The following is a 26,425-nucleotide window of genomic DNA, read 5'->3' on the forward strand; positions in this document are numbered from 1 at the left end:
TTTGCTTTTTTAATTCTCTATTCCCAAGTGGAAAAACAAATAATTGGTTTCACATACTTATACATTCACACACCTTCCTTAAATCACAGCCCTGTTAACTGGCATGCCTATTTAGGACATAATTCTGAGATAAATTGAAGGCACTCAACCACTCATAAGATCAAACTCTTAATTGGAGCCACAGCCAGGGAACAGATTCAGTAATAAACGTTTCGGTGACTCCAAACAATGGGTAAGTGGCACACCCAGTTTGTTTAAATGATGCATGTCAGAGTTACCTGCAAATCCATTCACAAAAGTTTGAAAGTCTGGATTGGTGTTTTCTGGCACCAGCTCTCCACTGTGTAGCTCCCCCACCCTTGGAATTTTTCCTACCCCTCTCCAGCCAGCATCTCCTGGAGGATCTCAGAATATACACACATGTTCTGAGATACAGAAGGAAGTAAGAGGAAGACCAGTTGAAAGTCATAGGGTGAAAATAAAAGGGCAAGAAAACAGGAATGACATCATGAAGGGATTCTACTATAGACCACGAAATCAGGAAGAGGAAGTAAATGAGGCATTTCCAGAACAAACAACAGAAATACCCAACATACAAGACCTGGTAGTAATGGAGGACGTGAATTACCCAGATGTCCGTCGGAAAAGTAATACAACAAGACACAAAATAGCCTGAGAGCATAATGTAGTAAAATCCCATTCTTTGGGCAATTTAGTGATAGAAAGATAAGGGAGTTGTCATCTGATTCATAAAAATCTAAAGAATCATAATTTAAATGGTGTCACCCTCTGCAGTATAGCAGGGGGGACTTGCTGCCCTCCCAGCTACAAGTCCTACCCTTGGGTAGAAATTGTGATAATACAATGTCATCAGAAACCAGTCAAGTTGGCTTTTAAATGATACCCCTTTCTCCCACAAACACATGGTACCAAACTTGACAAAACTTAAAACAATTATGTAGATATATGGTCAACTTTTTTGTTGTTTTTTTTAAATTCAACATTTTTTAAATTACACTTTAACAAGGATGCATTGCTTACATTAAAAAAAAAAAAGACATCGATCTTTGGTTATCCTAGGAAAGTTAACCCTGACATGTTGGACAGAAAACATTTATTCATCAAAGTCATCATCAGTACTGTCTCTGTCTAGGGTACCACTGCTAGACATAGTCACACAGACTCATGCAGCAGTCACACATCTCCATAAAGGGCAGATTGCTGGCCATACATTTGCAGGGTGGTAAGCATCTGATCTTTGCACACAAACATTTAATTAGCTGAAGAATCAATTCAGGAGTGCATGGTATTCAGGCATAGCTGGTGTTATCACTCCTTCTTCCAAGATCCATCCATGCCCAACAGGGGAAGGTAGTTTTGGATGCAGTCAAATCATTGCAGAGCCATTTCATTGCTTTATAATTTGCCCACATGATAGCAGCTCTTGTCGGGAGCAATTTTTCTCTGCCTGTCAGCTTATTGGAAAATACCATCACCGTAACACCGAAAGTGTAATAAATATTGATCTTCACTCAACATACAAATGCCTCCAGTGCATTTATGACCCTACTGACTGCCTCAGCTCCTTCAAGCACTTTCAGAGTGGCTTCCCATGCTGAAGTCAAATGCCTTCCAATTTAGATAATTTGCTCCTTCCAGACAACCTTCCAGCAGTGTCACATCCTGAAAGAGTGAGGAAACTTGGCAGTGCAACAGCTTTTTATGGTCTGAGTAATAAGAACACATCTCTGAGAGATATACAGAGATTCTGTTCCCCAGCAGCAGGCACAAAACCAGAATCTTGCTGAACTCCTGGGTAGCGTCTCTCACACAGCACTAAAATATCTGTGTCTTGTGCAAAAATCTGGATTTTAGTAGCACCTCTCTGTGTGGCACTGATGGCATGCAAGGTAAGTTTAGTGTCAACCTCCTTGGGGAAACCACAAAGAAACTCCACTGAACAGTGCGAGGCGGCAGCTTCATAATGCCATGCAACAATGGAATTCTTCAAGCATTTTTGCTGCAAGGTATGTGGTTACCTCATCCTTCATGAGAGTATGAGACAGCAGCTTCTTCACTGTAACATTGGAGATGTTCATGGAGTCAATGATTTTGTCTTGGACAGGTGCAATACCATGGAGTCTTCATTCTGGTAATATTTTTAACTGATTCCTCTACATGCATGCCAAACACAAGATGGACTTTGTTATAGGTCCAGTGTTTTCTCTGTAGCCTCAAATGAAGCGTTTGGCCAAATATCAGCCAGTGTTAACAGTTTCTGGTTTGTCAAGACCTTCTACCTCAGCCGTACCAACATACCCACAGAATTACATACACTTTCCCAACACTAAAACGTTCAATATGTTTTTGTAATTTATTGGGAACAACTTTTTGTTACAGAAAGTAGAGTAAGTAACCAGGGGAACAGCCACTTTAGACTTGATTCCTACCAACATGGAGGAATTGGTTATGAATCTGAAGGGGGAAGGCAACCTGGGTGAAAGTAACGAGGAAGTGAAGGCTTCATGATTCTAAAGAAAGGAAGAAGTGAGAGCACCATAATAAGGATGTATTCAAGTCGGCAGGTCTGATGAAATTCATTCTAGGATACTTAAGAAACTAGCTGCACCAATTTCAGAACTGTTAGCAATTATCTTTGAACACTCACAGACAATGGATGAGATTCCGGAGGCCTAGAGAAGGGCACACGTAGTATCTATCTTTAAAAGGGGATACAAAGAGGACCTTGGGAATTATAGACCAGTAAGACTAACTTCTGTAGCTGGAAAGATATTGGAACAACTTATTAACCAATCAACTTGCAAGAACCTATAGAACAGTGGTTCCCAGACTGGGGTTCATGAACCCCTGGGGGTTCCTGAAATGTTACAGGGGGTTCCTGGGCAAAAATTCCCTAATGGTGGACAGAGCTGTCCCTAGGGATCCTGGGCAGCACGGGGCCCGCAGACCGGAGCCCTTGGGACTTCCAAGAGCTAAGCAGATCAAAGCAAGCATATCTATCACACTGAGGAGATTTAAACTTCAACACTCCTCATAAGAAATGGAAATATTTTGCTGTTTTTAAAATTAAATAGGCAGCTAGAATTGTTTTTTTAACTTATTATGAAGAACAAGTTTAAGCTTTGTTGTAACATGCATTCTTTGCCTGGACTGCTCAAGACCTAAATGCTTGTGTAGGAGGAACTCTTTGAGTTGGTTTCTTAAATACCTTCATGCTGTTTCACATCTGATACTCCTTGATGAAACATAGGAGCCTTGTCTTATAACAGGCTTAATCAAAGTGATACAAGCTACAAAAGTGAGATCTTGGAAGAGCATTGCCGTTTTCATCATGTCATAAAATTACTGTAATGATAAATAATAATTAATAATAAATCGTGTGTAATAAGCATGTCATAAAAACAAATTTTATATTTCCAAGATCACTGTTTTTATAATTTATGCTCAAGTAAGGGAGAAAATCCCTGGAAATATTCATTTTTAGGAGGAGGTTCGCGAGACCTGACGTTTTAGTGAAAGGGGTTCACGGGTTGTTAAAGATTGGGAACCACTGTTATAGGATAACAAGGTTATAAGGAGAAGCCAGCATGGATTTTTCAAGAACACATCATGCCAAAGAAACCTACTTCCTTTTTTGACAGGGTCACTGGCCTAGTGGATTGGAGGGGGAAAGCAGCAGATGTGATATACTGTAGCTTGATTTTAGTAAAGCTTCTAACATAGTCCCACATGACAGTCTCATTAGCAAAGTAGGGAAGTGTGGTCCAGATGAAATTACTATCAGGTGGGTGCACAACTGATTGAAAGACCATATTCAAAGAGTAGTTATCAACAGTTTGCTGTCAACTGTGAGAATGTATCAAGTGGAGTTCTGCAGCGGTCAGTCCTGGGCCCAGTACTATTCAATATATTCATCAATGACTTGGAAAGTGGAGTGGAGAGTATGCTTATAAAATTTACAGATGACAAGCTGGGAAGGTTTGCAAATACTTTCGAAGACAGGATGAGAATTCAAAAACGACCTTGAGAAATTGGAGAAATTAGTTTGAAATCAACAAAATAAAGTTCAATAAAGACAAATGCAAATTAAAATCAAATGCACAACTACAAAATGAGGAATAACTGGCTAGGTAGTAGTACTCTTGAAAAGGATCTGGGGGTTATAGTGGATCATAAATTAAATGAGAGTCAATGATATGATATAGTTGCAAAAAAGCCAAGAATGGGAGTAAATTAAAGCATACTACGGAACTAGCTAATATTCTGGGATATATTAACAGAACTGTCGTAGGTAAGACACAGGAGGTAACAGTCCTTTACCTGGCACTGATAAGACCTCAGCTGGAGTACTGCAGCTAATTCTCAGTGCCATACTTTAAGAAAGTTGTGGCTAAATTGGAGAGATTCCAAAGTAGAGCAACAAAGATGAAAAAAGGTTTAGAAAACCTGACTTTATGAGGAAAGATTTAAAAAATGGGCACATTTAGTTTTGAGAAAAGACGACTGAGAAGGAACCTGATAATAGCCTTTAAATATGTTAAGGGCTGTTATAAAGAGGACAGTGATCAACTGTTCTCCCTGTCCACTGAAGGTAGGGCAAAAAGTAAAAGGCTTAATCTGCACCAAGGGAGATTTGAGTTCGATATTAGGAAAAGCTTTCTAACTATAAGGGTAGTTAAGCTCTGGAATAGGTTTCCAAAGGAGGTTGTGGAATCCCCATTATTGGAGATTTTTACACACAGGTTGGACAAAAAACCTGTCAGACATGGTCTATGTTTACTTGGTCCAGTCTCAGTACAGGAGGCTGGACTGATGACTGCTCGAGGTCTCTTCCAGCCTCATATTTATATGATTCTATAATTATTAGGGCTGTCAATCAGTTACCGCCTGAGATTAACTGAAAACAAAATTAACTCTAATTTTTTTTTTTTTACCATTAATCACATACCTCTGGGCAGGAAGGGAGGCATCAGCCGCAGAGGAAACTGACAGTGTCCGGTCGCACGCAGTAACCCACTCTGCCTCCAGAGGTCAGGAAGAAAGGAGAGGAGAGAAGTGGCTCCCATCCTGGAGAGGTAGGGACCTGACCCTGCCCGTGCCCCCTTTCCCCCAGCCTCTTGCTCCGGGGGGGTACACCTCAGAGAACAGGGTCCTGGTGAGCTGAGGCTCCCTGCACCAGCCTCTCCTCCCCTGCCATATGTCGAGTCCCTGAGGTAATAGCCAACTTCCCTCCCAAACAAGGGCTCGCTCATCTGAAGGGAGCCCACCTAGCTCAGTAAAAGGAGGTGAGCCTGGCAAGCCCAGTACCAGAAACCACCCTTCCAGAAGCAGCAGCAAGACACCTCCCACACCCTCCTCCTGCACAAGTCATTGCTTGCTCCCCCATCCTTTGTCCTCCCCCAATACTGAATGCAGATTTCTAAGATGAAACGCTCTTCCTCTTCGACAGGAGGCGAGCCTGGTGAGTTCAGAAACTCAACCCAACAGGAGCAGCATCAAGACTTCACCCTTTTCCTGCACAACAGACACCCCTCCCATCTCCAGAATACTAACTTCCTGAGATAAATCTTACCCCTTCAATAAGCTAAGACTCCTCTAAAGGAGACACCTACAACATAGTACACATAATAAAGGCTAACCTAGCAGCAAGAAATAAAAAAAAAGCCTCCTGCACAATTCATTTCCCTACCGAATGCTAAAATCCGGAGGTAAAATCTTTCCGTAGCCACAGCAAGGACTATGGGGACTTGCAGGCTCCAAAGTTTTACATTGTTTTATTTTTAGTGCAATTATATAAAAATAATAATTCTACATGTGTAAGTGCAACTTTCATGATAAAAAGACTGCACTACAGTACTTGTATGAGGTGAACTGAAATACTATTTCTTTTGTTTATCTTTTTCACAGTGCAAATATTTGTAATCAAAGTAATAAAATGAGCACTGTACTCTGTCTTCTGTGTTGTAAATGTAATCAATATATTTGAAAATGTAGAAAACATCCAAAAATATTTAAATAAATGATATTCTATTATTGTTTAATAGTGCAATTATTTTTTTAATCTCACAATTTTTTGAATTGCTTGACAGCCCTAATAATTATCTGAACTCTGAAGCTGTTGGGCTTTGATAAACATCCCCCAATATGAAAGCTTATCGAAAGCTATGGAGACATCCACACGCCTTCATCCTCACCCACCATCTATACCCACAAAACAACAGCCCTTTACTGTACCTGCACTTTTCTTGGAAGGAGGCGCAATGACCAGCTCCTGCCCTCAGATATGTTTGGGAGTGTACAGTAGGCCATTTTCTTCTGGCCTGCTCTCCCTCTTCTGCCACCTTTAGGAAACGCCTCCCAATTTATTCTCTCGTGATTACTCATTTCTCTCTACCGAGCTTGGTCCTGCCACCCCCAAAGTCCTGCCAGCGATAAGCCACCACCACCTACCCACACAGGCATGGGGGCATATCCTTTACTCCTGCCTCCAAGTCATCTGCTGGATATTTCTCCAGCATGGAGTGTTCTAAGCAGGCACAAATCGCAGTATAGCAGGCTCCAGTGTCTCCCTCACCACACCTCCTGACACAGAGGGTACATCAAGGCAAGAAGGAAATGTGGGCGGAGCGTGCTGTGTTCCTGCAATGTCCAATAAGGACCACGGTCTACTGGCATAAATTATGGCAGCCTCCTGACTACTGCTCTCCTCCAGGCAAAGTCTGGCAGAGAAGCAGGCCACTGGGAGGAAGAGCAATTCTTTTCTCCTTCCCCTGCAATACAGCAGGTGGCCAGCAAGGGGAGCTGCTCCTCAGGTTGCAGGGGAATCAGTTAGAAGTAAAAAGAAGACAGCTGGCACTACCTCCTCCAGACAGTGACAGGGCTGATTCAACAGTTTAGGTTTTAAAACATCACAGAGCAAGGCTCAGGGAACACATTTTCAATCCCTAATCAAGTTCAGATTTTCTTAACACAATTGCACTTGAGAGCCACAACTAGCCTTGAGGCCACAGGTTGGATACCACTGCTGTTTTCATAAGATCTAGTTCATGCCACTTATATTCAAACAAACCTGCCTCATCATGACTCTTATTGACATATTTGTGCTAGTGGAGTAAAAGGGGAGTGAAGAGGAAGGAAAGGGCTTATAGCACACTGTGTTCAAGGGTCCACAGAAATACAGGCATTACTGTTCATTTCAAGCCTCAACCAGACTAACCAGAAGCCATTCTAATTAAACAGACATCAGCAAACTCCCATTTCCCTTGTGCTCCAAATGGATCTCTGTCCACATTATAAAACCACCATGTATGTGTCACAAATCAACAAGATCTTGGCAGTTCATGCTAGAAAGCCTCCAAATTGTTGTATTTTCCATGATCTTGCAAACAGATACATGGATTGCCTAAACACAGCAACACTGACTAGCAGAGGGGAACCCTCGTAGTGCATCCCACCAATCTACTTATTGCTGCAACCATAGAGTATAAATTCAATTTATTTTTTCCCCCCTCCCCAGATTGCAGGATAAAGATTTACATCAACTCAGCTCAAAGCCTCACTGCCCTCTGGTGCAGAGATCAAAAATAATTCTCTTAAGTATCACAGAAACTGATGTAATTTCTGAGATTAAAATATCCAAAAATGTACAGTAAATTGTTAATTTGTCATCCAGTATGACGACACCACACTAGGTTTTAAAGGCACTATTCCAAAGTCTGCTCCCAGCTACCCCCATGCAAATCCACTGAAGTCAATGGGGGTCACACAAGTGTACCTATCTGGGCAAGATTTGGCCTAATGTTCATGAACTAATAATCAGAATGAAGAATGAGTGGAGTTTTACTGTCTATCATCCTGATTTATACAACTCAACCGAAAAATACAGAATCTCCCACTTGTGCACAGCCACAGATAACTTCTCATTCAAGCAGCAACACATAGTCTGAATTAAAATGCACGGGAATCCTCTCACCCCACACATCCCTAATCTACCCTTCTCGTCCATTCTCTAACGTAGGAGTTCTCAACCTCTCTTTTTCCACCCCCCCAAAAATGCTATAAAATCTCCACAGCACACCTGTATCACAACTGTTTTTCTGCATATAAAAGCCAAAGACTGCGTTAGAGGGCAGCAAACAGGGCAATCGCACAGGGCCCCATGCCACAGGGGGCCTTGTGAAGCCCGGATGGCAGGACTTCAGGGCCCTGGGCTTCAGCTTTCTGCCTTGGGCCCCAGCAAGTCTAATGCCATCCTTGTGTGGCGGACCCCCTGAAATCTGCTTGCGGCCCCCAGACCCCTGGTTGAGAACCACTGCTCTAGTGCATATGAGCTTCTTACCCTCCAATCGTTACTCTGATCCGGCTGTTGTGAAATGAGAAAAATAAGAAAAAAAAGTCAGGCTTGAATAAAGTTTCCATATTCGCTCTGTGGAGTAGACAGCCAATCCATGTGTGTTAACAGAGATGCATCAGACTGAAAACAATAATCTTGGCATCTAGTCAACATGACAGTCACTGCTGTACATTACATAAAGCTTAATCTACTATACTAACATTGCAGGGCATGATTATGTCAAAATCTTTTTTCCAGGCAAGGAAAGAGCAGTGAAGCATGGTTATCTGTGCCCGCACACGCTATCACATATAATTAGAGCAGTGGTTTTCAATCTTTTTTTCATTTGTGGACCCCTAAAATATTTCAGATGGAGGTGCGGACCCCTGTGGAAATCTTAGACAGTCTGCGGACCGCCCCAAGAATCCACGGACCAACGCTTTGGATGGAGCAGCAACATTCAATTAGCAGAAGCTCAAAGTTTAGTTAAATCCATACATTGTTTGTGCGGATGGCATCGGTCCAGTTCTTTTGTGAAAACTGAAGTGGGCATCAGAACTGTCCCCTCACCTCCGCTTTGCAATCTCAGAAGAGAGGCCAAGGTTTAAAGGCCTCATCCAAAACCTACTGACATCAATGGGAGTCTTCCACTGATGTTAGTGGGCTTTGGATCAGGTTGTGAATGAACATGAAAACTAACCTCATCCCTAGAGATCAGGTCAGGATTCAGACACTTAATTGTAGTGAAGCTTGCACTGCTGCAGTCCTTGCTGTAGATGTTCTGTGTATAAACAAAAGATTTCAGTCTCCAGAAAAGTTTGCCCCCATTTTCCTACAGACAGTGCAGCTGCTCTAGTGCTAGCAACAGAGAAAGCAGTGGTGTAATCAAGGCTGAAGTATTTTTGCTGTGGTTATGAAAACCTGCTGAATTATCATGAGCCAACAGTAAAAATGCCCGAGCCTTGTCTGCAGCTTACACCATTGTTAGCTCAGTTGCAGTTGTACTTTTGCTGGAAAACAGGTACAAGGTTTTTGACTGCAGGTGCACCCAGAAACTGCTAATCTGGCACCTCTAAAAGGCACTAAAATTCACTTTCAATTTGTATTTCAATACACCAGCACAAAAACATATATAATGGTTCTAAGAACAAACAGATTAACTAATCATTAATAGGGTGACCAGACATCCTGTTTTTAAAGGGATAGTCCCATATGTAAGGCCTCCTGCAGGTGTCCCGACTTTTTCTTAAAAACGGATCCCTGCTCGCCAGCCGCCCGCCCACCAGCGGTGAGTGGGAGGTCCAGTGGCCAGCGATTGGGGTTGGTGGTGCAAGGCTGGTGGCGGGGCGAAGATGCAGTGCACAGGGCCAGCCGCTCCCCCTGCTGGTCTGGCAGCACAGCCCCTGGTGCGTGCCGGTCTCAGCCAGCAGGGCCCCATCCCCCGTCCCATTTCTGTCTGGCACTGGCTGCGAGCTGCAGTGGTTGCTGAGTGAAGGCAGATGCCAGCCGGTTACATGTCACCTCTGCTTCCCACCCATCAGCCCTTTATGGCCTTCCCCTCTCACTGTCCTCTCCCTGCTTTGCCCCTTTGCCCCCCTCCCCTCCAAGTCCCACTGCCCCTCCATATCCCCACAGCGGGGCATGTCCTGCTCCCAGCACTGTGTGGAGAACCATCCCCTGGTCGGGGCGCTGAGCTCACCAGCAGCCTGGCTGTTAGGCGCCTTCCTTCCCCCAGTGCCTCTGGCTGGGACGGCGTGTGGCCCAGGAAAGCCCAAGACCCTTCAGCCCAGGGCACTGGCCAGGAAGCGTTCCAAAGCCCCGCACAGTGCTGGCATGAGGACACCTCACCACCCCTCAGCTAAGCTCTGGAGTGGTGTGGGGGGTGGGGAAGCAATTTCCAACCTGTTCGCACCCCGAACCTGAAGACTCCTCAGCAATCCTCCGGGCAGGGGCTTAGAACCCTATTCACACACACCCCAGCCCTGGGTCCTGCCCCCGGGGAGCACGGAGTTGCTCCGTCCCCTAGGCACCCTTCCCTGCTGAGCCACCTCTCTGGCCAGGTTTGCTGAAGCCCCGGCAGTCAGATTCCCTGGGCCCTAGTGCACAATGCATCCTTAGGGCTTAATCCCTTCTTGCCCACACTGTAGCCCAAGGACAGGAGGCAGCTGGGTTATGTTGGTGGCCAGCAGTAGCCTTGAGGTGTTAGCTGCCTTTCGACACTGTGGGGACAGGAAGGGACAAGCTGCTTCCAGCCACACGGGAGCGGTGGGAGGGGCTGGAAGCAGGTCCAGTCCCTTCCCTCCCACACAGCACCGAAAGGCTGTTGCTGGCCACATTCTGGTGTGAACCCTGGCAGAAATCTGGGGGGGGGGGGAGTGGGGGGGGCGGGCGGCATGTGACCCCACCACCACCACCACATATCGCCTCGGTGCCAGGTACCAAGAGAAGTGGGTCCGGAGCAACGGGAAGGGAGGGGCAGGTCCGTCAGTCACCCCTGCCCATGTGAGAGAGAGAGAGAGAGAGAGAGAGAGAGAGAGAGAGAGAGTGTGTGTGTGTGTGTCACCCGTCCCCGTGTATGTTGGGGGGGGAGGGGTGTGTGTCACCCCTCCCCAGTGAACCCTAAAGCCTTAAAGATAAGAAGGTAAATAAAAAGAATCCAGCTACAAAGTATTTCTTTTTAACAGGGGCTCAGTCAACTTGATGTTAATTTGAATGTTTGTACAATTGATTGCTGTTGAACTTGCTTGAATATGAGTAATTTTACCAGGTGTCCCATATTCAGCATGGGGAAACATGGTCACCCTATCTATCAAGCAAGAAAATTAAATATAACGTGCTAAATCATAATACCATAATTAGGGGGAGGAAATGCTTTAAAGAAAAAGGGATTTTTTAAGTAGTACAACTGTGGAAATATGTAACTAAAATGCCAATACAAGTTTACTTTAAAGATCAGTTGATTAAACTATCTGGTCAAAGGATACACACTGCAAATGCTACGAAGACCAAGAAAATCCCAATATTATTTTTACAGATTGGAAAAGCATGAAGGCCAAACACAATACCAATAGCTCAAATAAAAAACTCATGATGTTTATATAAAATTTTGATGAGTATAATATATTCATCACACTCCCACAATTATTCCTTGAAAATAATACTATAAATATTATTTTGACAATGTAATTATAGTTTTTGCTTTAACAGTGGTAGCAAAGTACTGGCACCAATCCCCTGTCCAAAAAGTCTAGATACACAAAGCAAAAATCACACGTGAAAGTAGGCAATCCTTAAGATTAAGGCTGTCCCTTCATTATGCGACTAAAAAGTCTGCTAAAAAAAAACATCTGGTTTACTTAGGTTATAAGTAACTTAACTGTGCTACCAATAGGCAAAAGGAAACCCCAAATACAAAAATAAAAGGGAAAGCAGTTTAAAATATTCTCTTCCCGCTTGTGGAAATCATCCAACTGCCCTTTTAGGATTATTCACTGGGAATCTAATCCTCTAAGATGTAGGTCAGTCAGTAACCCCTGTCCCCCACTTCGTCACCCCTGAATACAAAACTAATACAGACACACACTTAAAGCTGAGTCACTCAGTTGCTAATAATTCATGAGATTTGACACTGCAAAACAAGTAGAATGGTAAACATTTTATAACACACCCATCATCTCTCTCTCCAGACAATGGAAATCAGGATATAACTTGTATGACTCAAGCAATACATTTGCAATTTAACAGCTTAAAGGATTTGCTCACAATAAAAACAAAAACAAACAAAAAAAATCCAGTGTTTCTTTTCTCCATGACCCTTCATAGACATTAATAAACAATAAATAAATAAATAAATAAATATAGGTGGAATTTCTGTGGGAAGGGTCAAACTATCAACCTGAGGAAGGTAATTTTGCTTAAGTTCTCAAATAAATAAAATTCAGTAGTCACTGAATTTGAGATGCTCCCGGAAGTATAATTTACAATTGCATAATCCTTTACTATACTCGCACTACAATCAAATACTTAAAGCCAAATATTCACATGTTCTTTATGAAGAGAGCGCAAAACCCAGATCTCAGTTTAAGGCAATAAAAAATACAGGATTTCTTAAACACATAGTGCTAGATCCTCACTATGCTATTCTGGTTTCTCTAGTAAATTTTTGGAGTTTTTAGCAATACTTGGAAATATATATTTCCCCACACACAGACCTAGAGTTAATCTCTCTCTTTAGAAATAGGAATCAGGGGGAAAGAAAGAAGATATCAGGAAAGCAGAAGAGAGAGAGAGAGAGAGAGAATTACTATAACAAATCAATGAAATCAGAATACAAACATTTCTGAAGAGCGGAACAAGAACTTGGATGATATTGAATAGAAACACACAATATGACTAAACGACCAGCTTCTTCTTCTTCTTCAACTTTTACTTCATGAGTTGACTACTTCAACTCAGATTTACATAGCCCACTCTAAACTCCTCTTCCCAGCCAACTAAAATACATTGTACAACCAACCATTCCAAACGATTAGCAAGGGGGGGAAGAACAAGTTTTGTTTTGTTTTTTAAATGGGCACCTGAAGTTAAGCCCCTAAATCCATATTTAGGCACTTAAGTAAGTAGCCTGATTTTCAGAAGTGCGGAGCACCAGCAGCTCCTATTGGGTGACTGCAATCTTTCATGAATTCTGCAAAATTTTAGGCCTTAAAATCGTTTGCAGTAATGGAAACATCGAGTGGATCTGTTTACAAACATGTCTGTTACTTTCAAGAGTCAGAGAGAAAGCTGACAAATCCCATATAGTACTAATAGTTTCAGTAAGGGCTTGCCAGTTCTGGTATTCATCTGATCCTCAAACTCATGTATCAGTTTTTTCCAGATCTCATCAGAGACAGATCCCCAGTCCAGATTTCAGATTCTGGAAGCTTGCAATACAATGCCTTGATGAACTCTCATGTCCCTTGCCCAAACAGGCTGCTGAATTTTGCTGGAAAACCATAAAACCGGTTATGGAGGAGGAAACATATGCTACAAAGAGAAAAAAGATTTTCTACTTGGCCTTTTAACAAGGATCTTTACTATGTCTGGTATCTTCATTCACTAACATACTGAACCATTTCAGAGCTGTTAAAGAGATTGGGCCTGCCTCAAGTTCCATTAAGTTGTCTGTCACTGGCAAAGTTTTAAATCAAGATAGTTTTTCTAAAAGAGATGCCCCAAGAATTATTTTGAGGAAGTTCTATGGCCTGTGTTATTTAGGAGGTCAGACAAGATGATCACAATGGTTCCTTCTGGCGTTGGAATCCATGAAAGTTCGTCTGGCAGCTAGATCAGCCTGTTGTCCTATCCAGTTCTCTCAGTTTTTGCACACACAATAGTAAAGAGGTTGCTGAGATGGGTTTCTTTGTTGTTTTGTTTGTTTAAAAGTCTACTATGAATTTTCTCACTTAACCTGCCCTGTGGACTTAAAACTTATGCTTCCATGGAGTCAACTTTTGAACCTCTTGGAGCATGCCTGATTTTATCTTTCATAGAAAACAGCAATCAAAATGACAAATCACATCAGCCTGAAGAGTCAATGAGATGCATGCCCTGATAACAGACCCCTTCCTTATACAGCATTTCATAAATATCAGGAAGCACTGCACCCACATCCTACATTCCTACCCAAAGTAGCTTTGGTCTTTCATCTAAATCAGTCTGACTGTCTCCTTAGTTTTTCCCTAGATCTCAGACATCACCAGACAAAAGCCAATCCACTCTGTAGAGATGTTAAAGGGCCTTTCACTATTGCCTATAGCAGGGGTCGGCAACCTTTCAGAAGTGGTGTGCCGAGTCTTCATTTATTCACTCTAATTTAAGGTTTCGCGTGCCAGTCATACATTTTAATGTTTTTAGAAGGTCTCGCTCTGTCTATATTGTATAACTAAACTATTATCATATATAAAGTAAACAAGGTTTTCAAAATGTTTAAGAAGCTGCATTTAAAATTAAATTAAAATGCTGATCTTACGCCGCCGGCCCACTCAGTCTGCAGCTGGCCTGGGGTTCCGTTCACCTAGGCCAGCAGCAGGCTGAGTGGGACCGGCGGCCGGGACCCCAGCTGGCAAGGGGCCGGCAGCCAGAACTCCAGACTGGCAGCAGGCTGAGCGGGGCAACAGCCGGGACCCCAGACTGGCAGTGGATTGAGCAGCTCAGCCCGCTGCCGGTCTGGGGTCCCAGCCCTGCCCACACAGAGTGGGTATCTACCTTCTCCCTGGTTCGAGCCCATTCTCTTCCTCTCTCTCTGCACTGAGCTGAGGATGGGGGTGCACTGAGCACAGGGCTGGGGGAGAAGGAGCAGGCTGGGGGTTGGGATATAGGGTCTGGCCAGGAGCTAGAATGAGGGAAGGGGCTCAGGGTTGAGCCAGAAGGTTTGGGTGTGGAGCGCTTACCTGGGCAGCTCCCATTTGGTGCGAGGGGTGCAGGTGGGAATGTGGGGGGTGCAAGAGTCAGGGCATGGGGTGTGTGGGGGCTGGGTATGTGTGGGGGTGCAGGAGTCAGGGCAGGGGGCTGGGGGCATGTGAGGTGGTGCAGGAGTCAGGACATGGGGTGTGGGGGGACTGGGTATGTGTGGGGGTGCTGGAGTCAGGGCTTGGGTCATGGGGGGTGCAGGGGTCAGGGCAGAGGGCTGGTGGATGTGGGGAGTGCAGGGGTCAGGGCAGAGGGCTGGGTGTGTGTGAGGGGGGTGCAGGGATCAGGGCAGTGGCTTGAGCGGAGGGGTAGGGCGGGGAGCGGGGTGGGAGTTGGGACTCCTGGGCTCTGGGAAGGGGCTGGTGTCTGACGCTTGTGGGAGGAGTGCTGGGAGCGAGGACTCTGGATTCCTAGGTTTCCAGCTGGGCTCTAGTTGTTCGAGGGGGTGGGGAGCAGATGAAGACTAGGGCTCTGGACTCCTCAGTGCCGGAGGGGAGCAGGGTCCAGTGACCTGGGGTGGGGAAAGAGGCACGACCCAGATGTTCCCAGGGTCCAGCAGGCAGCGAGCCACAGCCCCCAGGCTCGGGTTCGGGCTGTGGGACGCGGCCTGCCCCAGTACAAAGCCGAGCTCATCCCGGCACTGGAGCTCCAACCCCGGGGCAACCTGCCGAGTCCAGGGAGCAGGGCCGGCCATGCTCGGGGCGGGCGGGCGCACGGCGCAGCTGGGACCCAGGACCCTTCCCCACTTACAGGCTTCCCGGGCCACTCCTGTGGAGCCAGGTCCCTCTTCCTGCCTCCACCGGCGGGGCCACTTCCCGGGGCCGCTCAGACTCCGCAGACACCAGGTAGCGGTATGGACACGCTAACCCAGAAACACAACCTCCAGCCGGAAGTGACGGAGGTTAGGAAAGCATGTGCAAATGCTGGCAGGAGGGGTGGAGAAGAGCGGGCCGGGACCAGCAGGTTTTTTAATGGCACACTGCTGCCTGCTGGGGTCCCAGCCGCAGGCCCCGTTCAGCCCATTGCCGGACTGGGTTCGCTGGCCTATAGGATTTTTTTTTTTTAAATCCACATATTTCTTATGGTTTTCAAAGCATATGGTGGCAAGACCAGGGAAGAAAACTTCTTTCTTCAGACACTGTCCTTGGGCCCTTACTCCTTATATATTCTGACTCAAGATGTTCAATCTGAGAGACAGCATGTCTGCAGCCGTGACCTTACGCTACGGTTACCAGTTTGGGCACCAAGAGCACATGCACTGCAGAAATAGAGACTCATCCATACAATCAACTCAGACAACTCCAGTGATTAAAGCCTTAGTTAACTCAATGAAAAATCCCTGACACCGTTTCATTATCTCTCCTCAATTTAATTTGCAGTTCTCTCCTTCAATGGGAGCTGCCATCTTAGCATTTGCTACTTTAAACTACTTCAACTGTGACACCTATCAGCCTTAAATCCAACCAGGTGAAGTGCTATGATCATTAAAGCAACAAACTATGCAAAACACAAACACTGTAGCACAACTGTGCATCAACACCTTGTACTCATCTAGCTTTTAAATTCCCTGAGTTTGTCGTCTTAGTGTTTCGCCTCCTCAGAACAGGGACCCTGCCTTACTCCAAGTTCTGCACAGTGAACAGCAAACTGTTAGGACTCTATTACACCTTCAGTAAATGTAGGAGGAGAGGAACTGGGGTATAGTCTAACTGCAACTAAAAGCATGAACTTAAAGGGAAAAGTTTGCAACATCTAATTAGGAATCGGTGGAAAGATCTCTAAAGGAAACTCATGAAAGTCACTTCAATAGCTATACATTTTTAAAAACTATACTGGACAAGATGCTAAGAAATTCTTAGAGGGATAGATAGATAATGAGTGGGGTTGGGTAGCCCAATAGGTCTTTACCATCTCCAATAGCTGTGTGTTTGAATTCGCCAGATATGTTTGTTTTAAGAACGGTTGCAAACAAGATTCCGTGGGTCTTTGGAGAATCACCTGATCTTTTCCAGACCATCCAGGCTATCTTCATAATCTGTGTGATGATGTACAACTAAGAGCGTGACTAAACAGACACTATTTTCTCCACTGGTTGTATCTATCTGCTCATTGTGAGGGGTAGATTAAAATGCAGAAGAATATTGCTATGTTGTTTCTACTCAAGAAAAGAAACTGGAAAACAGTGCTACTTAAAGGTCCAGGATATTTGGCAACTCACAGGGAAAACTGGTGATACATCAGAAAAAGACAATGCTTTCATCTAAATTATTCCTGTGGAATCTCACCATGGCCCCTACGTAAATAGTACCACACACTTAAAAAAAGGGAAAAATGTTAATATTCACATAGCTGAGAAGATGCAAAGCAAGTCTGGATTTAATCTAACCAGTGTTTAACAACACACAGCATTTAACATGGCATTTCCTCTTTTTGCTGTTTTATTCATTAATACATCATTAAAACAAACTTTTTCCTCCCTACCCCCAAACCAACCACATTGGTACAGTATTTGCCAAGGATACTATATATATATAACTTCAGTGTTTTTTATCCATTACAAATTATAGTACGTTCTGAACTTTCCTACTAATATTGCCATACCACACTGAATGACTTAAAATAGATACCACTGGATGAAATTGGAGTGAAAACATACATCTTAAGGCTGATTATTTAAAACAGACTTTTTTGGTTCCTAAAATTCATTTAAGCTACATGATACAGTTTGAGGCGTGTTTTCATAGTGGAATCAACTCAAGAGAAAAGCATTAATTATAATTGAATTCTTCATCCTGCAAGGTCTGAGGTTTATCTACACACACACTTCGTTTGCAGCAAGATGAGGTGTAAATCTAGAGTGCATTAGCCTACCACACAGTCGTAATCCTGGTGGACCCTACTGGCACACTAAACGTTCCCTAATGTGCTTTAATTTACTCCAATTCTAAAGTAGGTTATATCAAAGTGCACTAGAGAACTTTCAGTGCTAGTCAGTAGGCTCCACACAGACTGTAGATTCGTATCCCAGCTTGCCAGAAACTAAGTGTTTGCGTAGACAAGCCCTTAGATTCTGTGCTTACATTTTATCATGATTCTGAAGGAGATGTTGCTAAAATAACATCCAGGGCCAGATTTTCAAAAGGCATTTAGGCACTTTAAAGATGCAGAGAGGCACCTGAGTAGGATTTTCAATGGCAAAAATGTATTTTAATGGATTTAGGTGCCTAATCTGCTAATCTTTGAAAATCCCACTAGGCACCTATCTGCATCTTTAGGCCCTTAAATACCTTTGTAAATCTGGCCCCAGGACATCATTGCAGTTATGAAATACGACAAGACAGCCCATGAGGGAGAAACATATCTTCGATAATTAGTAAATGTAGTAATAAAAATGATGGAGAAAATGTAAATAGTAGTATGGTAAACTGATTTAGGTTTATGTTTAATCCAACTAAAAGCTTTACCCAGATTAACAGCCCTTCTCTTCACAAGCATTAAGTAGGACCATAAATGCTGTATTTTGTAAACACATTCTACTCATGTGTTATTCCTCAATTTTCACTTAGCCAGCCTACTGGGAAACTCCATTGTTCTAAGGGTTAAAGATACTTTTTCTCATCTCTCTCATTCATTTTCATGGGCAAATCCTTTTACGGGCTAATTCAAGTACAGTACTTAACCCCTGATCACATTTTTACACACACACACACACACACACACACACACACACACACACATTTTTCAGATTAGTCAATGTTATATAGTATTTAGCAGTCTCTCTCTCAAGGTTAGTATTCCAATTTTGTTTAAAATTCAAACTCCTCATTCTGCAAACCCATATGCTGATATGTGTATTAAGGTTAATAAACCACAAAGTAGATTATTACTCTAAATTTCAAGGGCTTAATAATATGGTTTTACAAATTTAAGTATTTCAGCCTCATTTTTCCACCAAGTCAGTTTTCTGGATTTTTTGGATGATGACGTCTCACTGCTGTTTCTTGTGATCTAAACAGCAGCAAGGTAGCATATGAACATCACAGCACATACCTGGAAGTAACAAGCACCATGCCACACTAGAGTGAGAGTCCTCCCAGCATTCACAACGCTTTTTGCAATGAGTGCAGTAGCACTCACAGCCACTGCAGAATTTGGCACCAAAAAAAAAAAGAAGACTCCCTCCTTTCATGACCCTATTAAGGTGTAGGAAAGGATGATCCTCTCTGCACACTGTTCTCCCTGTTCCTCTGAAGAGGTTAAAGGTGGAAGGTGCTTCCCCCAGGGGTCAACCCTTTGGTCCTATCACTCTCTTGGATAGGGTCTATGGGCCTCTGTCCTGCCCTATAAGGTTTTGGCTCCCACTGTTTCCCCCAGTTCTGCTCTTCACTCCATGGCCTGTGACGTGGTCGGGTGTGGAATGTAGTGTTCCCTCTGGTCCCAATCCTCTCTCCCTGGCTCCATGAAATGGTTGGAGGTTCATCTCCCATGTTCTCCCAACTCCTCCCTTCCACATTCTGTGGAGGGTTCTCCTCTCCCTGGCTCCTCCTCTACTCCACATAAGAATGGGGGCTCTGGTACTGCTCCCTTCACACAGAATCCCTGCGAGTCTCACTAATCTTTCCCTCGCCCAGCAAGGGATAGAACAGTGGTGGAAGTGGGCAAGGAATCACCAACAGGGAACTGAAGTACTTTGTCTTGACCTTACATCATAGCAGTCTTGTGGGAAAGGTCTCCTGGGGTCCACTGCTCCTTTCCAACCCGATGCAGGTGTTTGAAGAGAAGCCACTGGTGGCACTAATTCCACTCCCTTCACAAGAGGAGAGGAGAGAGGAACAGCAATCACAGGAGGAAAGAAAACTACCCATCCCTCCAAAGGGAAGAAGGAGACAATGGAACAGACTGGGAACCAAATGTTTTCTCTCCCAGCCTTCCTCACCACCACAAATGGCAGAGTTGGTGACCCTACTCATATATACACAGAAAAGCAGGAGAAGACAAGTTACTGAAGTTTACTTAATGTGAATTGAGCTGGGAGGGGGGTAAAAGTGGTGGTGGTGGTGGTGTGCAAGTGCAGCTGACATGAAGCAGTGCGTATCACTGGGCCAACAGAGAGTTTCTTCTCTCTGAACAGCATACGTCTCTATATGTCCAGTTTAAGGGAAGAATAGGTCTTGAATAGATTGTTCAGCTATTGGCACATACTGTCCTGACTTGCCAGAGAGAGGCCACAACCACATAATTTATCTGAATCCAAGAAACAAATTCTTTCAAGAATGTCAGAGAAAGAAAAATTTCTGCATGACAGCAAATCAAGTGAAAGACAATAAAACAGCAAAAGATATTTAGAGTGGAGGCATCTTTCATTTTTGCCAGTTTAAATATCCTGATAATTTTACTGAAGTTTCCATATATCTTCCCCTTTACAATCTCCAGGGAACAATGGAGGACAAATATTATGGACCTAGTAAAACAGTGTATATGAGAAGGGCTTAGGGCTGGTATTTTCCAGGTGACACAAAGGAGATAAGATTTGAAGTCAGATTTGGGTGCCTTACTCCTTCAGGTGACCTTTAAAGCACCAGCTATATTATACTGTATATACACACACAACACACATACTATTCTTAGTCCACCAATTAAAAAAAAAATACAAATTAGGAAAGAAGGTTAGCATGCCAAGTACCAAATAAAATAGCTTATTTATAGAAAAATGTAAAAAGTTGATTTCAGGACATAATGCTACAATTTATAAAATTGCCACCAAGCAATAAAATATAATAATTTTCAAAATAGCGTAGATTACACATTACTCAAAATGCATACTCTCTTACCAGCCAGTAACGATTCCTGTTCAACTTCTAATCCATGAAGCAACTGGATCAAGTGGACAGACACTTCAATCAGACCCAAATTCCTATTATATAGTTAAAAGAAAAAGGGAGTTTAATTTTAAATCTCCTGGGGTGGGGGGAACACTGTATGGAGTTACATCACAAAACATCACAGATTGATCCTAATCTCACTGAAGCCTCTCACCTGACTTCAGTGGATGCAGAATCAAGCACCACAGGTAAAGTCATATTGGGGAGGACATGTGTCTCTGACACTTGTAAACAAAATGTTAACTTTTCATTTCAGACTGTTAGCATAACCATACTTTCAGTTCTGAGCTAAACGTTTGCAGTTTCATGTCCCTCACAAGGATTTGGGTTTTTATACCCACCCAGTGCATGCTGGGTAGATGTCAGTGCAGCAGGTCCATATTTGGGATGGAGCGGGGCTCAGTATTGTTAGAGAAGCTGTCTTTCAGATCAGTCTGTTCTGTTAATCCCTGGAGCCTCTCCAGGTGAATATTAAAGATTTGTATCACTTTCCAAACACATTAAGGGATAACCCCAGTTCCATGACTGACACTGCCTCATTCAATAAGTTCTAAAGATATCACAGGTTGTGTGTGAACTGGTTTCAATGCAAAATAGCTACTTCATTTGTCTATAGTCACTGCACTACCACTAAAACAATAGGGAGTATTATTGCTAGTTATTATTTGTTATTACCTAAGATTACTATCTGTAGCACCTCGGATTCCTAATAATTATGGAGCAGGACACCATTGGGCTAGATGCAGTTCAGAGAAAAGGCACGTATAAATTCACACTTTAAAGATAAAGAATGAATTGCTTGCACTATCATTTTTGTTGTAATTTACCTTTAAATATTGAATATGTACAATTAATGTTTTTGTACAGTCATATGCTACATTATATCTTTTCCCATTCTACTCATAGGTCCCAACCCAAAGGTCATTCCTGAACGAGACTGACCAGCCCACTGTGTCCTCAACTCCTCCCTTAAAAACAAACCCGGCTACACTATACACCATTGGCTAAAAGGAAAGCAATAAGAGCTCATCTGACTGTGTACCCCTTCCCTTCTGAACCACCAGGGACAACTACCTTAGCAGTTCACCACTTGTACACCTCAATGTTCTGAATAGTACCATAAAGCATTACCATCGGAACAGCTTACTTATAATAATGTGTCATATAAAATGACCCTTACTGAATCCAGATTCAGTCTTTTCCCTCTTTGAGCTTCAAAAATCCAAAACTGATAGAATTTAGTTGGGCACTTCTATAATTAAATGGAAATATTTTCATAACTACTTAAACTATCTGAAGTTTTACTTTATGAAATATGCCATCAATGCCCCAATATATTATGCACTACCATTAACTATCAAGATTTTAAAATACCAGACAAAAATGGCTCAAATCAAATTAAGAACTAAGGGGTTCATGCATTAGGAAATATTCAAAACCATGGAATAAGGGCAAGGAAAATTCCAGGTGGTCATGGATCCTAACTCTAGTTCAGAGGGAGGAATGGAAGACCACCAGCTCAGAGCTTGTCAGAAAAGACAATTAGAGTCAAAGTATTCAAACAGTTCCATAATCAAAAGTTATCTTGGAGGCAGAGAACTTATGCCAGTAAGCTCTCCACCTCCCATGGAGCACACCACCCTCTCCAGTGAGCAGTGCAAACAGGAATATTTAAGAATCTGTACATTTAGCTCCAAGCTGAATATTTCTGCATATGTTTTCAGTGACAACTTGGGCCCCTTTTAACGAGGCTTTAAAACAAAGAGGAGTCCACATGTATGAAACATGAGTTTCTTTGCAGTGAGCCAAGTGAACTACATGACTTAGGAAGAATGAAGTGACAGCCTCCAGATACTTTCATCCAAGGCTCTTATTTGTTTCAAACCCTTAGTATTCCTTCCTGAAAATGCTTAGTTCAGTATTATCTTGATTTTAAATAGCATCAAAAAGGTTTAACTTTCTAAACCCTGCATATTGCAAACTTGCCACCAAATTCAGCTGATCATTTTCCCTCCATCCACAGTTCCTGAACATTTAAAGGGACATTTAATCCTGAACAAACTGTGCCTTTATGGCAATTCAAAAAATCACATTGTGACCCATTCCAAGTGTCTCACAGGGTATTTAAGGAGCAGAAGGCTACACACACTGCCCATGTACACTGGGATTGTGGCAAAGCCAAAATAGACCTCTATGAATAATCCCTACTATGCAAAAGATGCCTTTACACATATAGCCAAGCTACAGCATGTTTGGCTATTAGAATTCAGTTTCTTGTCAAAATGCATCAACACGCATTAATTGGCTGCTGAGGCTATCATCAGTCTGGCACAGAGATGCAACCAATGGAGGCAACATCTTTCTTCTTACTCACTGAATAAGAGATTCAATACTTAACTCCTGCACAGACACTAACCATAAATTCATAGCTATTCAATGGTCCTCTTAGGTGTACACATCATAGGAGACATCAGCAGCCCTGGCAGCATTTTGAGAAGAACTGAACAAATAATGGATTTTTTTGGTTCAAGGGAGGAAGAGCCAACAAAAAATATTCAATTCAATTTGAACCAAACCCATCTTTTAATTTTTGTTGTCAAATCAAGAACTCGACAAAATTTCATTTAGGATCAACCAAATTTTTTCAGATGGACTTGAAATGATTGAGGTTTTCAGTGTTTTTCACCCTGTTTTGTGAAGGATGAAAAAGAGGTAGCTTTTCCCAATCTAGGTTGAGATATGCTGACAAGAAGAAACTTGCACAGTCATTGCTATTCTTGTTCCAGGGATACAGGGAATACTTCATTTCTAAGTGCTGCTAACTGACATCTTCAGCCTGTATTGAAATTCACTGTAAAAACATTTTTTTAAAACACAACTTTGAGTTTGGACTCCCAAACTGCATTTCTATAACTCATAGCAAATTTACAGAAAATATATACTACCACTTTCCTCGCTTTTAAAATATGCCATCACACAACTGTGTGCTTCTTATGTATACTTTACTCCTGGGGGAATTCTGCGCCAAAAAAAAAAAAAAATTCTGCGCCAAAAAATTTAAAATCTACATACAATATTTTAAAATTCTGCAAAATTCTGCATATTTTGTCAAAATTGCAAAATCACACCAGTTTCAAATCTTTTGGTAATTCATTTCAAAATACCTGTCAGCAAGTATGTCTGTAACAATACAGACAACAAAAAAGATTCAGGAAATGGTTTTTTGACAATCAAGATTCCTTACTCGGCATATTAAATCAGAAGTCTGAGTAATAATTAATTTAAACTACAATACAGAACCATATTTCCCGCACCCCTCAGAAGCAATGCAAAGGCTTGGGACAGTCAGGAGTAACAGAGGAGCTGAGAGAGAGGGAAATAATTGCTGGGAAGAAGCCTGGGTGTAAACTTGGAGGGTTGTTAGGTATGGGTGGGAAAAGTATGGAACAGGGTTTGTTTGTTTGTTTTTGTTTTTCTGGGGGGGGAGGGATTTTTAGGGAGCTTCCCTCATGCAGACCCTGCCTGACCCCTAGCCTCTCCCATTCAGTCAGGCACATCTGCCCCTGTCCGCATGTGTCCCTGCACACCCTGTCCATGTGTCCCTCCATCCCCAGACACCCATTCCCTCCCATCCCCATATGTCCCTGCACTCTTCCCCCATCCCCATGTAGCCCTACACCCCCTTAGCCAGCCCCCTCCCCCAACTCCATGTATCCTTGCACTCCCTCCCATCTGTCCCCATGTCTCTGTGCCCCCAACTCAGCCATCCATCTTACCCCATGTACCCTGCACCCCCTCTCCTGTCTCCGTGTCACCCTGCATCTCCCTCCCCCTGTGGCCCTCCACCTCCAATCCCATTCAGCCCCCACCCCAGTCTGTCCTCCCCCACTAGCCCTTATGAGCCTGTCTATGACCCTCTGGCATCCCCATGCTGTCTGTCTCCCGACCTGGACTGACAGGCACTGCGAAGAAGGCACTGCAGGTTCTCTCTCTTCTTTATTGTAGCTGGGTCTAGCCAGGAACAGCTGCTCTGTTCTAGCACCAGAGCGCCCTCTGGTGGGCAAAAGGCAGAATGGCAGCAACTTTCCAGCAGAAGCTATTTTCTGCACAAAATATATATATTATATATACATTCCTCCAGGACTAATAGTTCATCTGTGCAGCTATATTCATTTATTCAGGCCACTAGCAAATAGACTAATTATGGAAATTGTGTGTTAGATGGTATGTTTTTATAAAAAAACTTATAAATCTTCATTTTTAAATACAATAAAAAACTTGTTTTAATTACTTTAAATAAATATCGAAGAAGATTTAACTCTAAGAATCTGGAAAATAGCTACAAACCTGACTGTAATAATTTCACCTAAATTTTTATGTTTCAGAATTTTAGATGCATTTGTGCTTAATTGTTGTGGTGGGAAATAAGGCAACAACCCTTTAAACATTTTGTTGAGTGAAAAGAAGACTACAGTAGTTTGAGAATGTCTGAATAGTTTGCTGTCATAGGATGCAACCACAAAATATTATACAACCCTCATTTTGGATTCTAAGTAAACACTACAGCCTGAAACATTTAAAATGAGGAAGCGCAATATAAAACACATTTAAACAATCATTTATTGCTATTACCAGGAAATTCCATTCACAGCCTTTTTCAGTTATGCAAGTCTTTAAAAATAAATAAATTATCAGATGCAACATCCTCATCTGAACACTATCACAGTATTTATGGAGTTCTGTTATTTCACTTCATCTATTCTGCTCCAAAACAGGACAATTTCTATCACTGAGATATAGTATTCTATATGAAAGTCAGGTTTGAAAAGTCCCAGAAAGAGTAATTTTTAAGATTCTGAACACCAGTTTCACATAATCCAGCAACCTTGATATGGCTATTTTCTGGCTAGCTATTACGGTTAACTAGCTAAATTTGTAACAACATTTTGAAAATGAGAAGTACTGTAAGAGCAAAGTATTACTGGCTCTTTAACATTTATTTTTACTGTTTTTTGCAAATCCAGAGTGGATGACTGACAATCTAAGAAATTAAAACTAAATTCTGCTTGAAATACACCCATGCAACCTGAAATAAATGGAGATGAGACTACATAATTGAGGGCAGATTCCAGCTCTTCACATCCATTAACTAACAGTGTACAATTTACTCCAGATAGCATACACAAATATTGAATGTATTTTGTCATACTCAAGATGTAAACCTACATGTATTAAAAGAACATTAAACCATCCTTCATTTCAAAAGTCAGCTAAGGTTGCGGACTTCTAAGAATATATTCCCTATCATATCATCTACAAAATCCATCCACTTAGAACAGGGGTAGGCAACCTGCGGCACACAAGCTGATTTTCAGTGGCACTCACACTGCCCGGGTCCTGCCCACCGGCCAGGGGGCTCTGCATTTTAATTTAATTTTAAAATGTTTAAGAAGCTTCATTTAAAAACCTTATTTACTTTACATACAACAATAGTTTAGTTATATATTATAGACTTATAGAAAGAGACCTTCTAAAAACTTTAAAATGTATGACTGGCACGCGAAACCTTAAATTAGAGTGAATAAATTAAGACTTGGCACACCACTTCTGAAAGGCTGGCGACCCCTGACTTAGAAGCTAAAAAATTAAAGTTAACAACATCATAAATATTATACTGCTCACATAATCAACTTCCATTATTCAGAGGACAAAGAAATGCATATTTTCATCACAATCC

The 26,425-nt window shown here is 42.6% G+C and overlaps 1 protein-coding gene across 1 annotated transcript in view; it reads right to left on the reverse strand.

Annotated features, from left to right (window-relative positions):
* The window catches only part of ATXN10 (ataxin 10), a 171,621-nt gene that overhangs the window by 134,748 nt on the left and 10,448 nt on the right, over positions 1–26,425 (reverse strand). The window contains 1 exon segment of the mRNA XM_039520427.1: positions 20,638–20,720. Coding sequence (XP_039376361.1) covers positions 20,638–20,720 — 83 coding nt within the window.

This window comes from Mauremys reevesii, linkage group 1, assembly GCF_016161935.1.
Source record: "Mauremys reevesii isolate NIE-2019 linkage group 1, ASM1616193v1, whole genome shotgun sequence".
NCBI classification, from domain to species: Eukaryota; Metazoa; Chordata; order Testudines; family Geoemydidae; genus Mauremys; species Mauremys reevesii.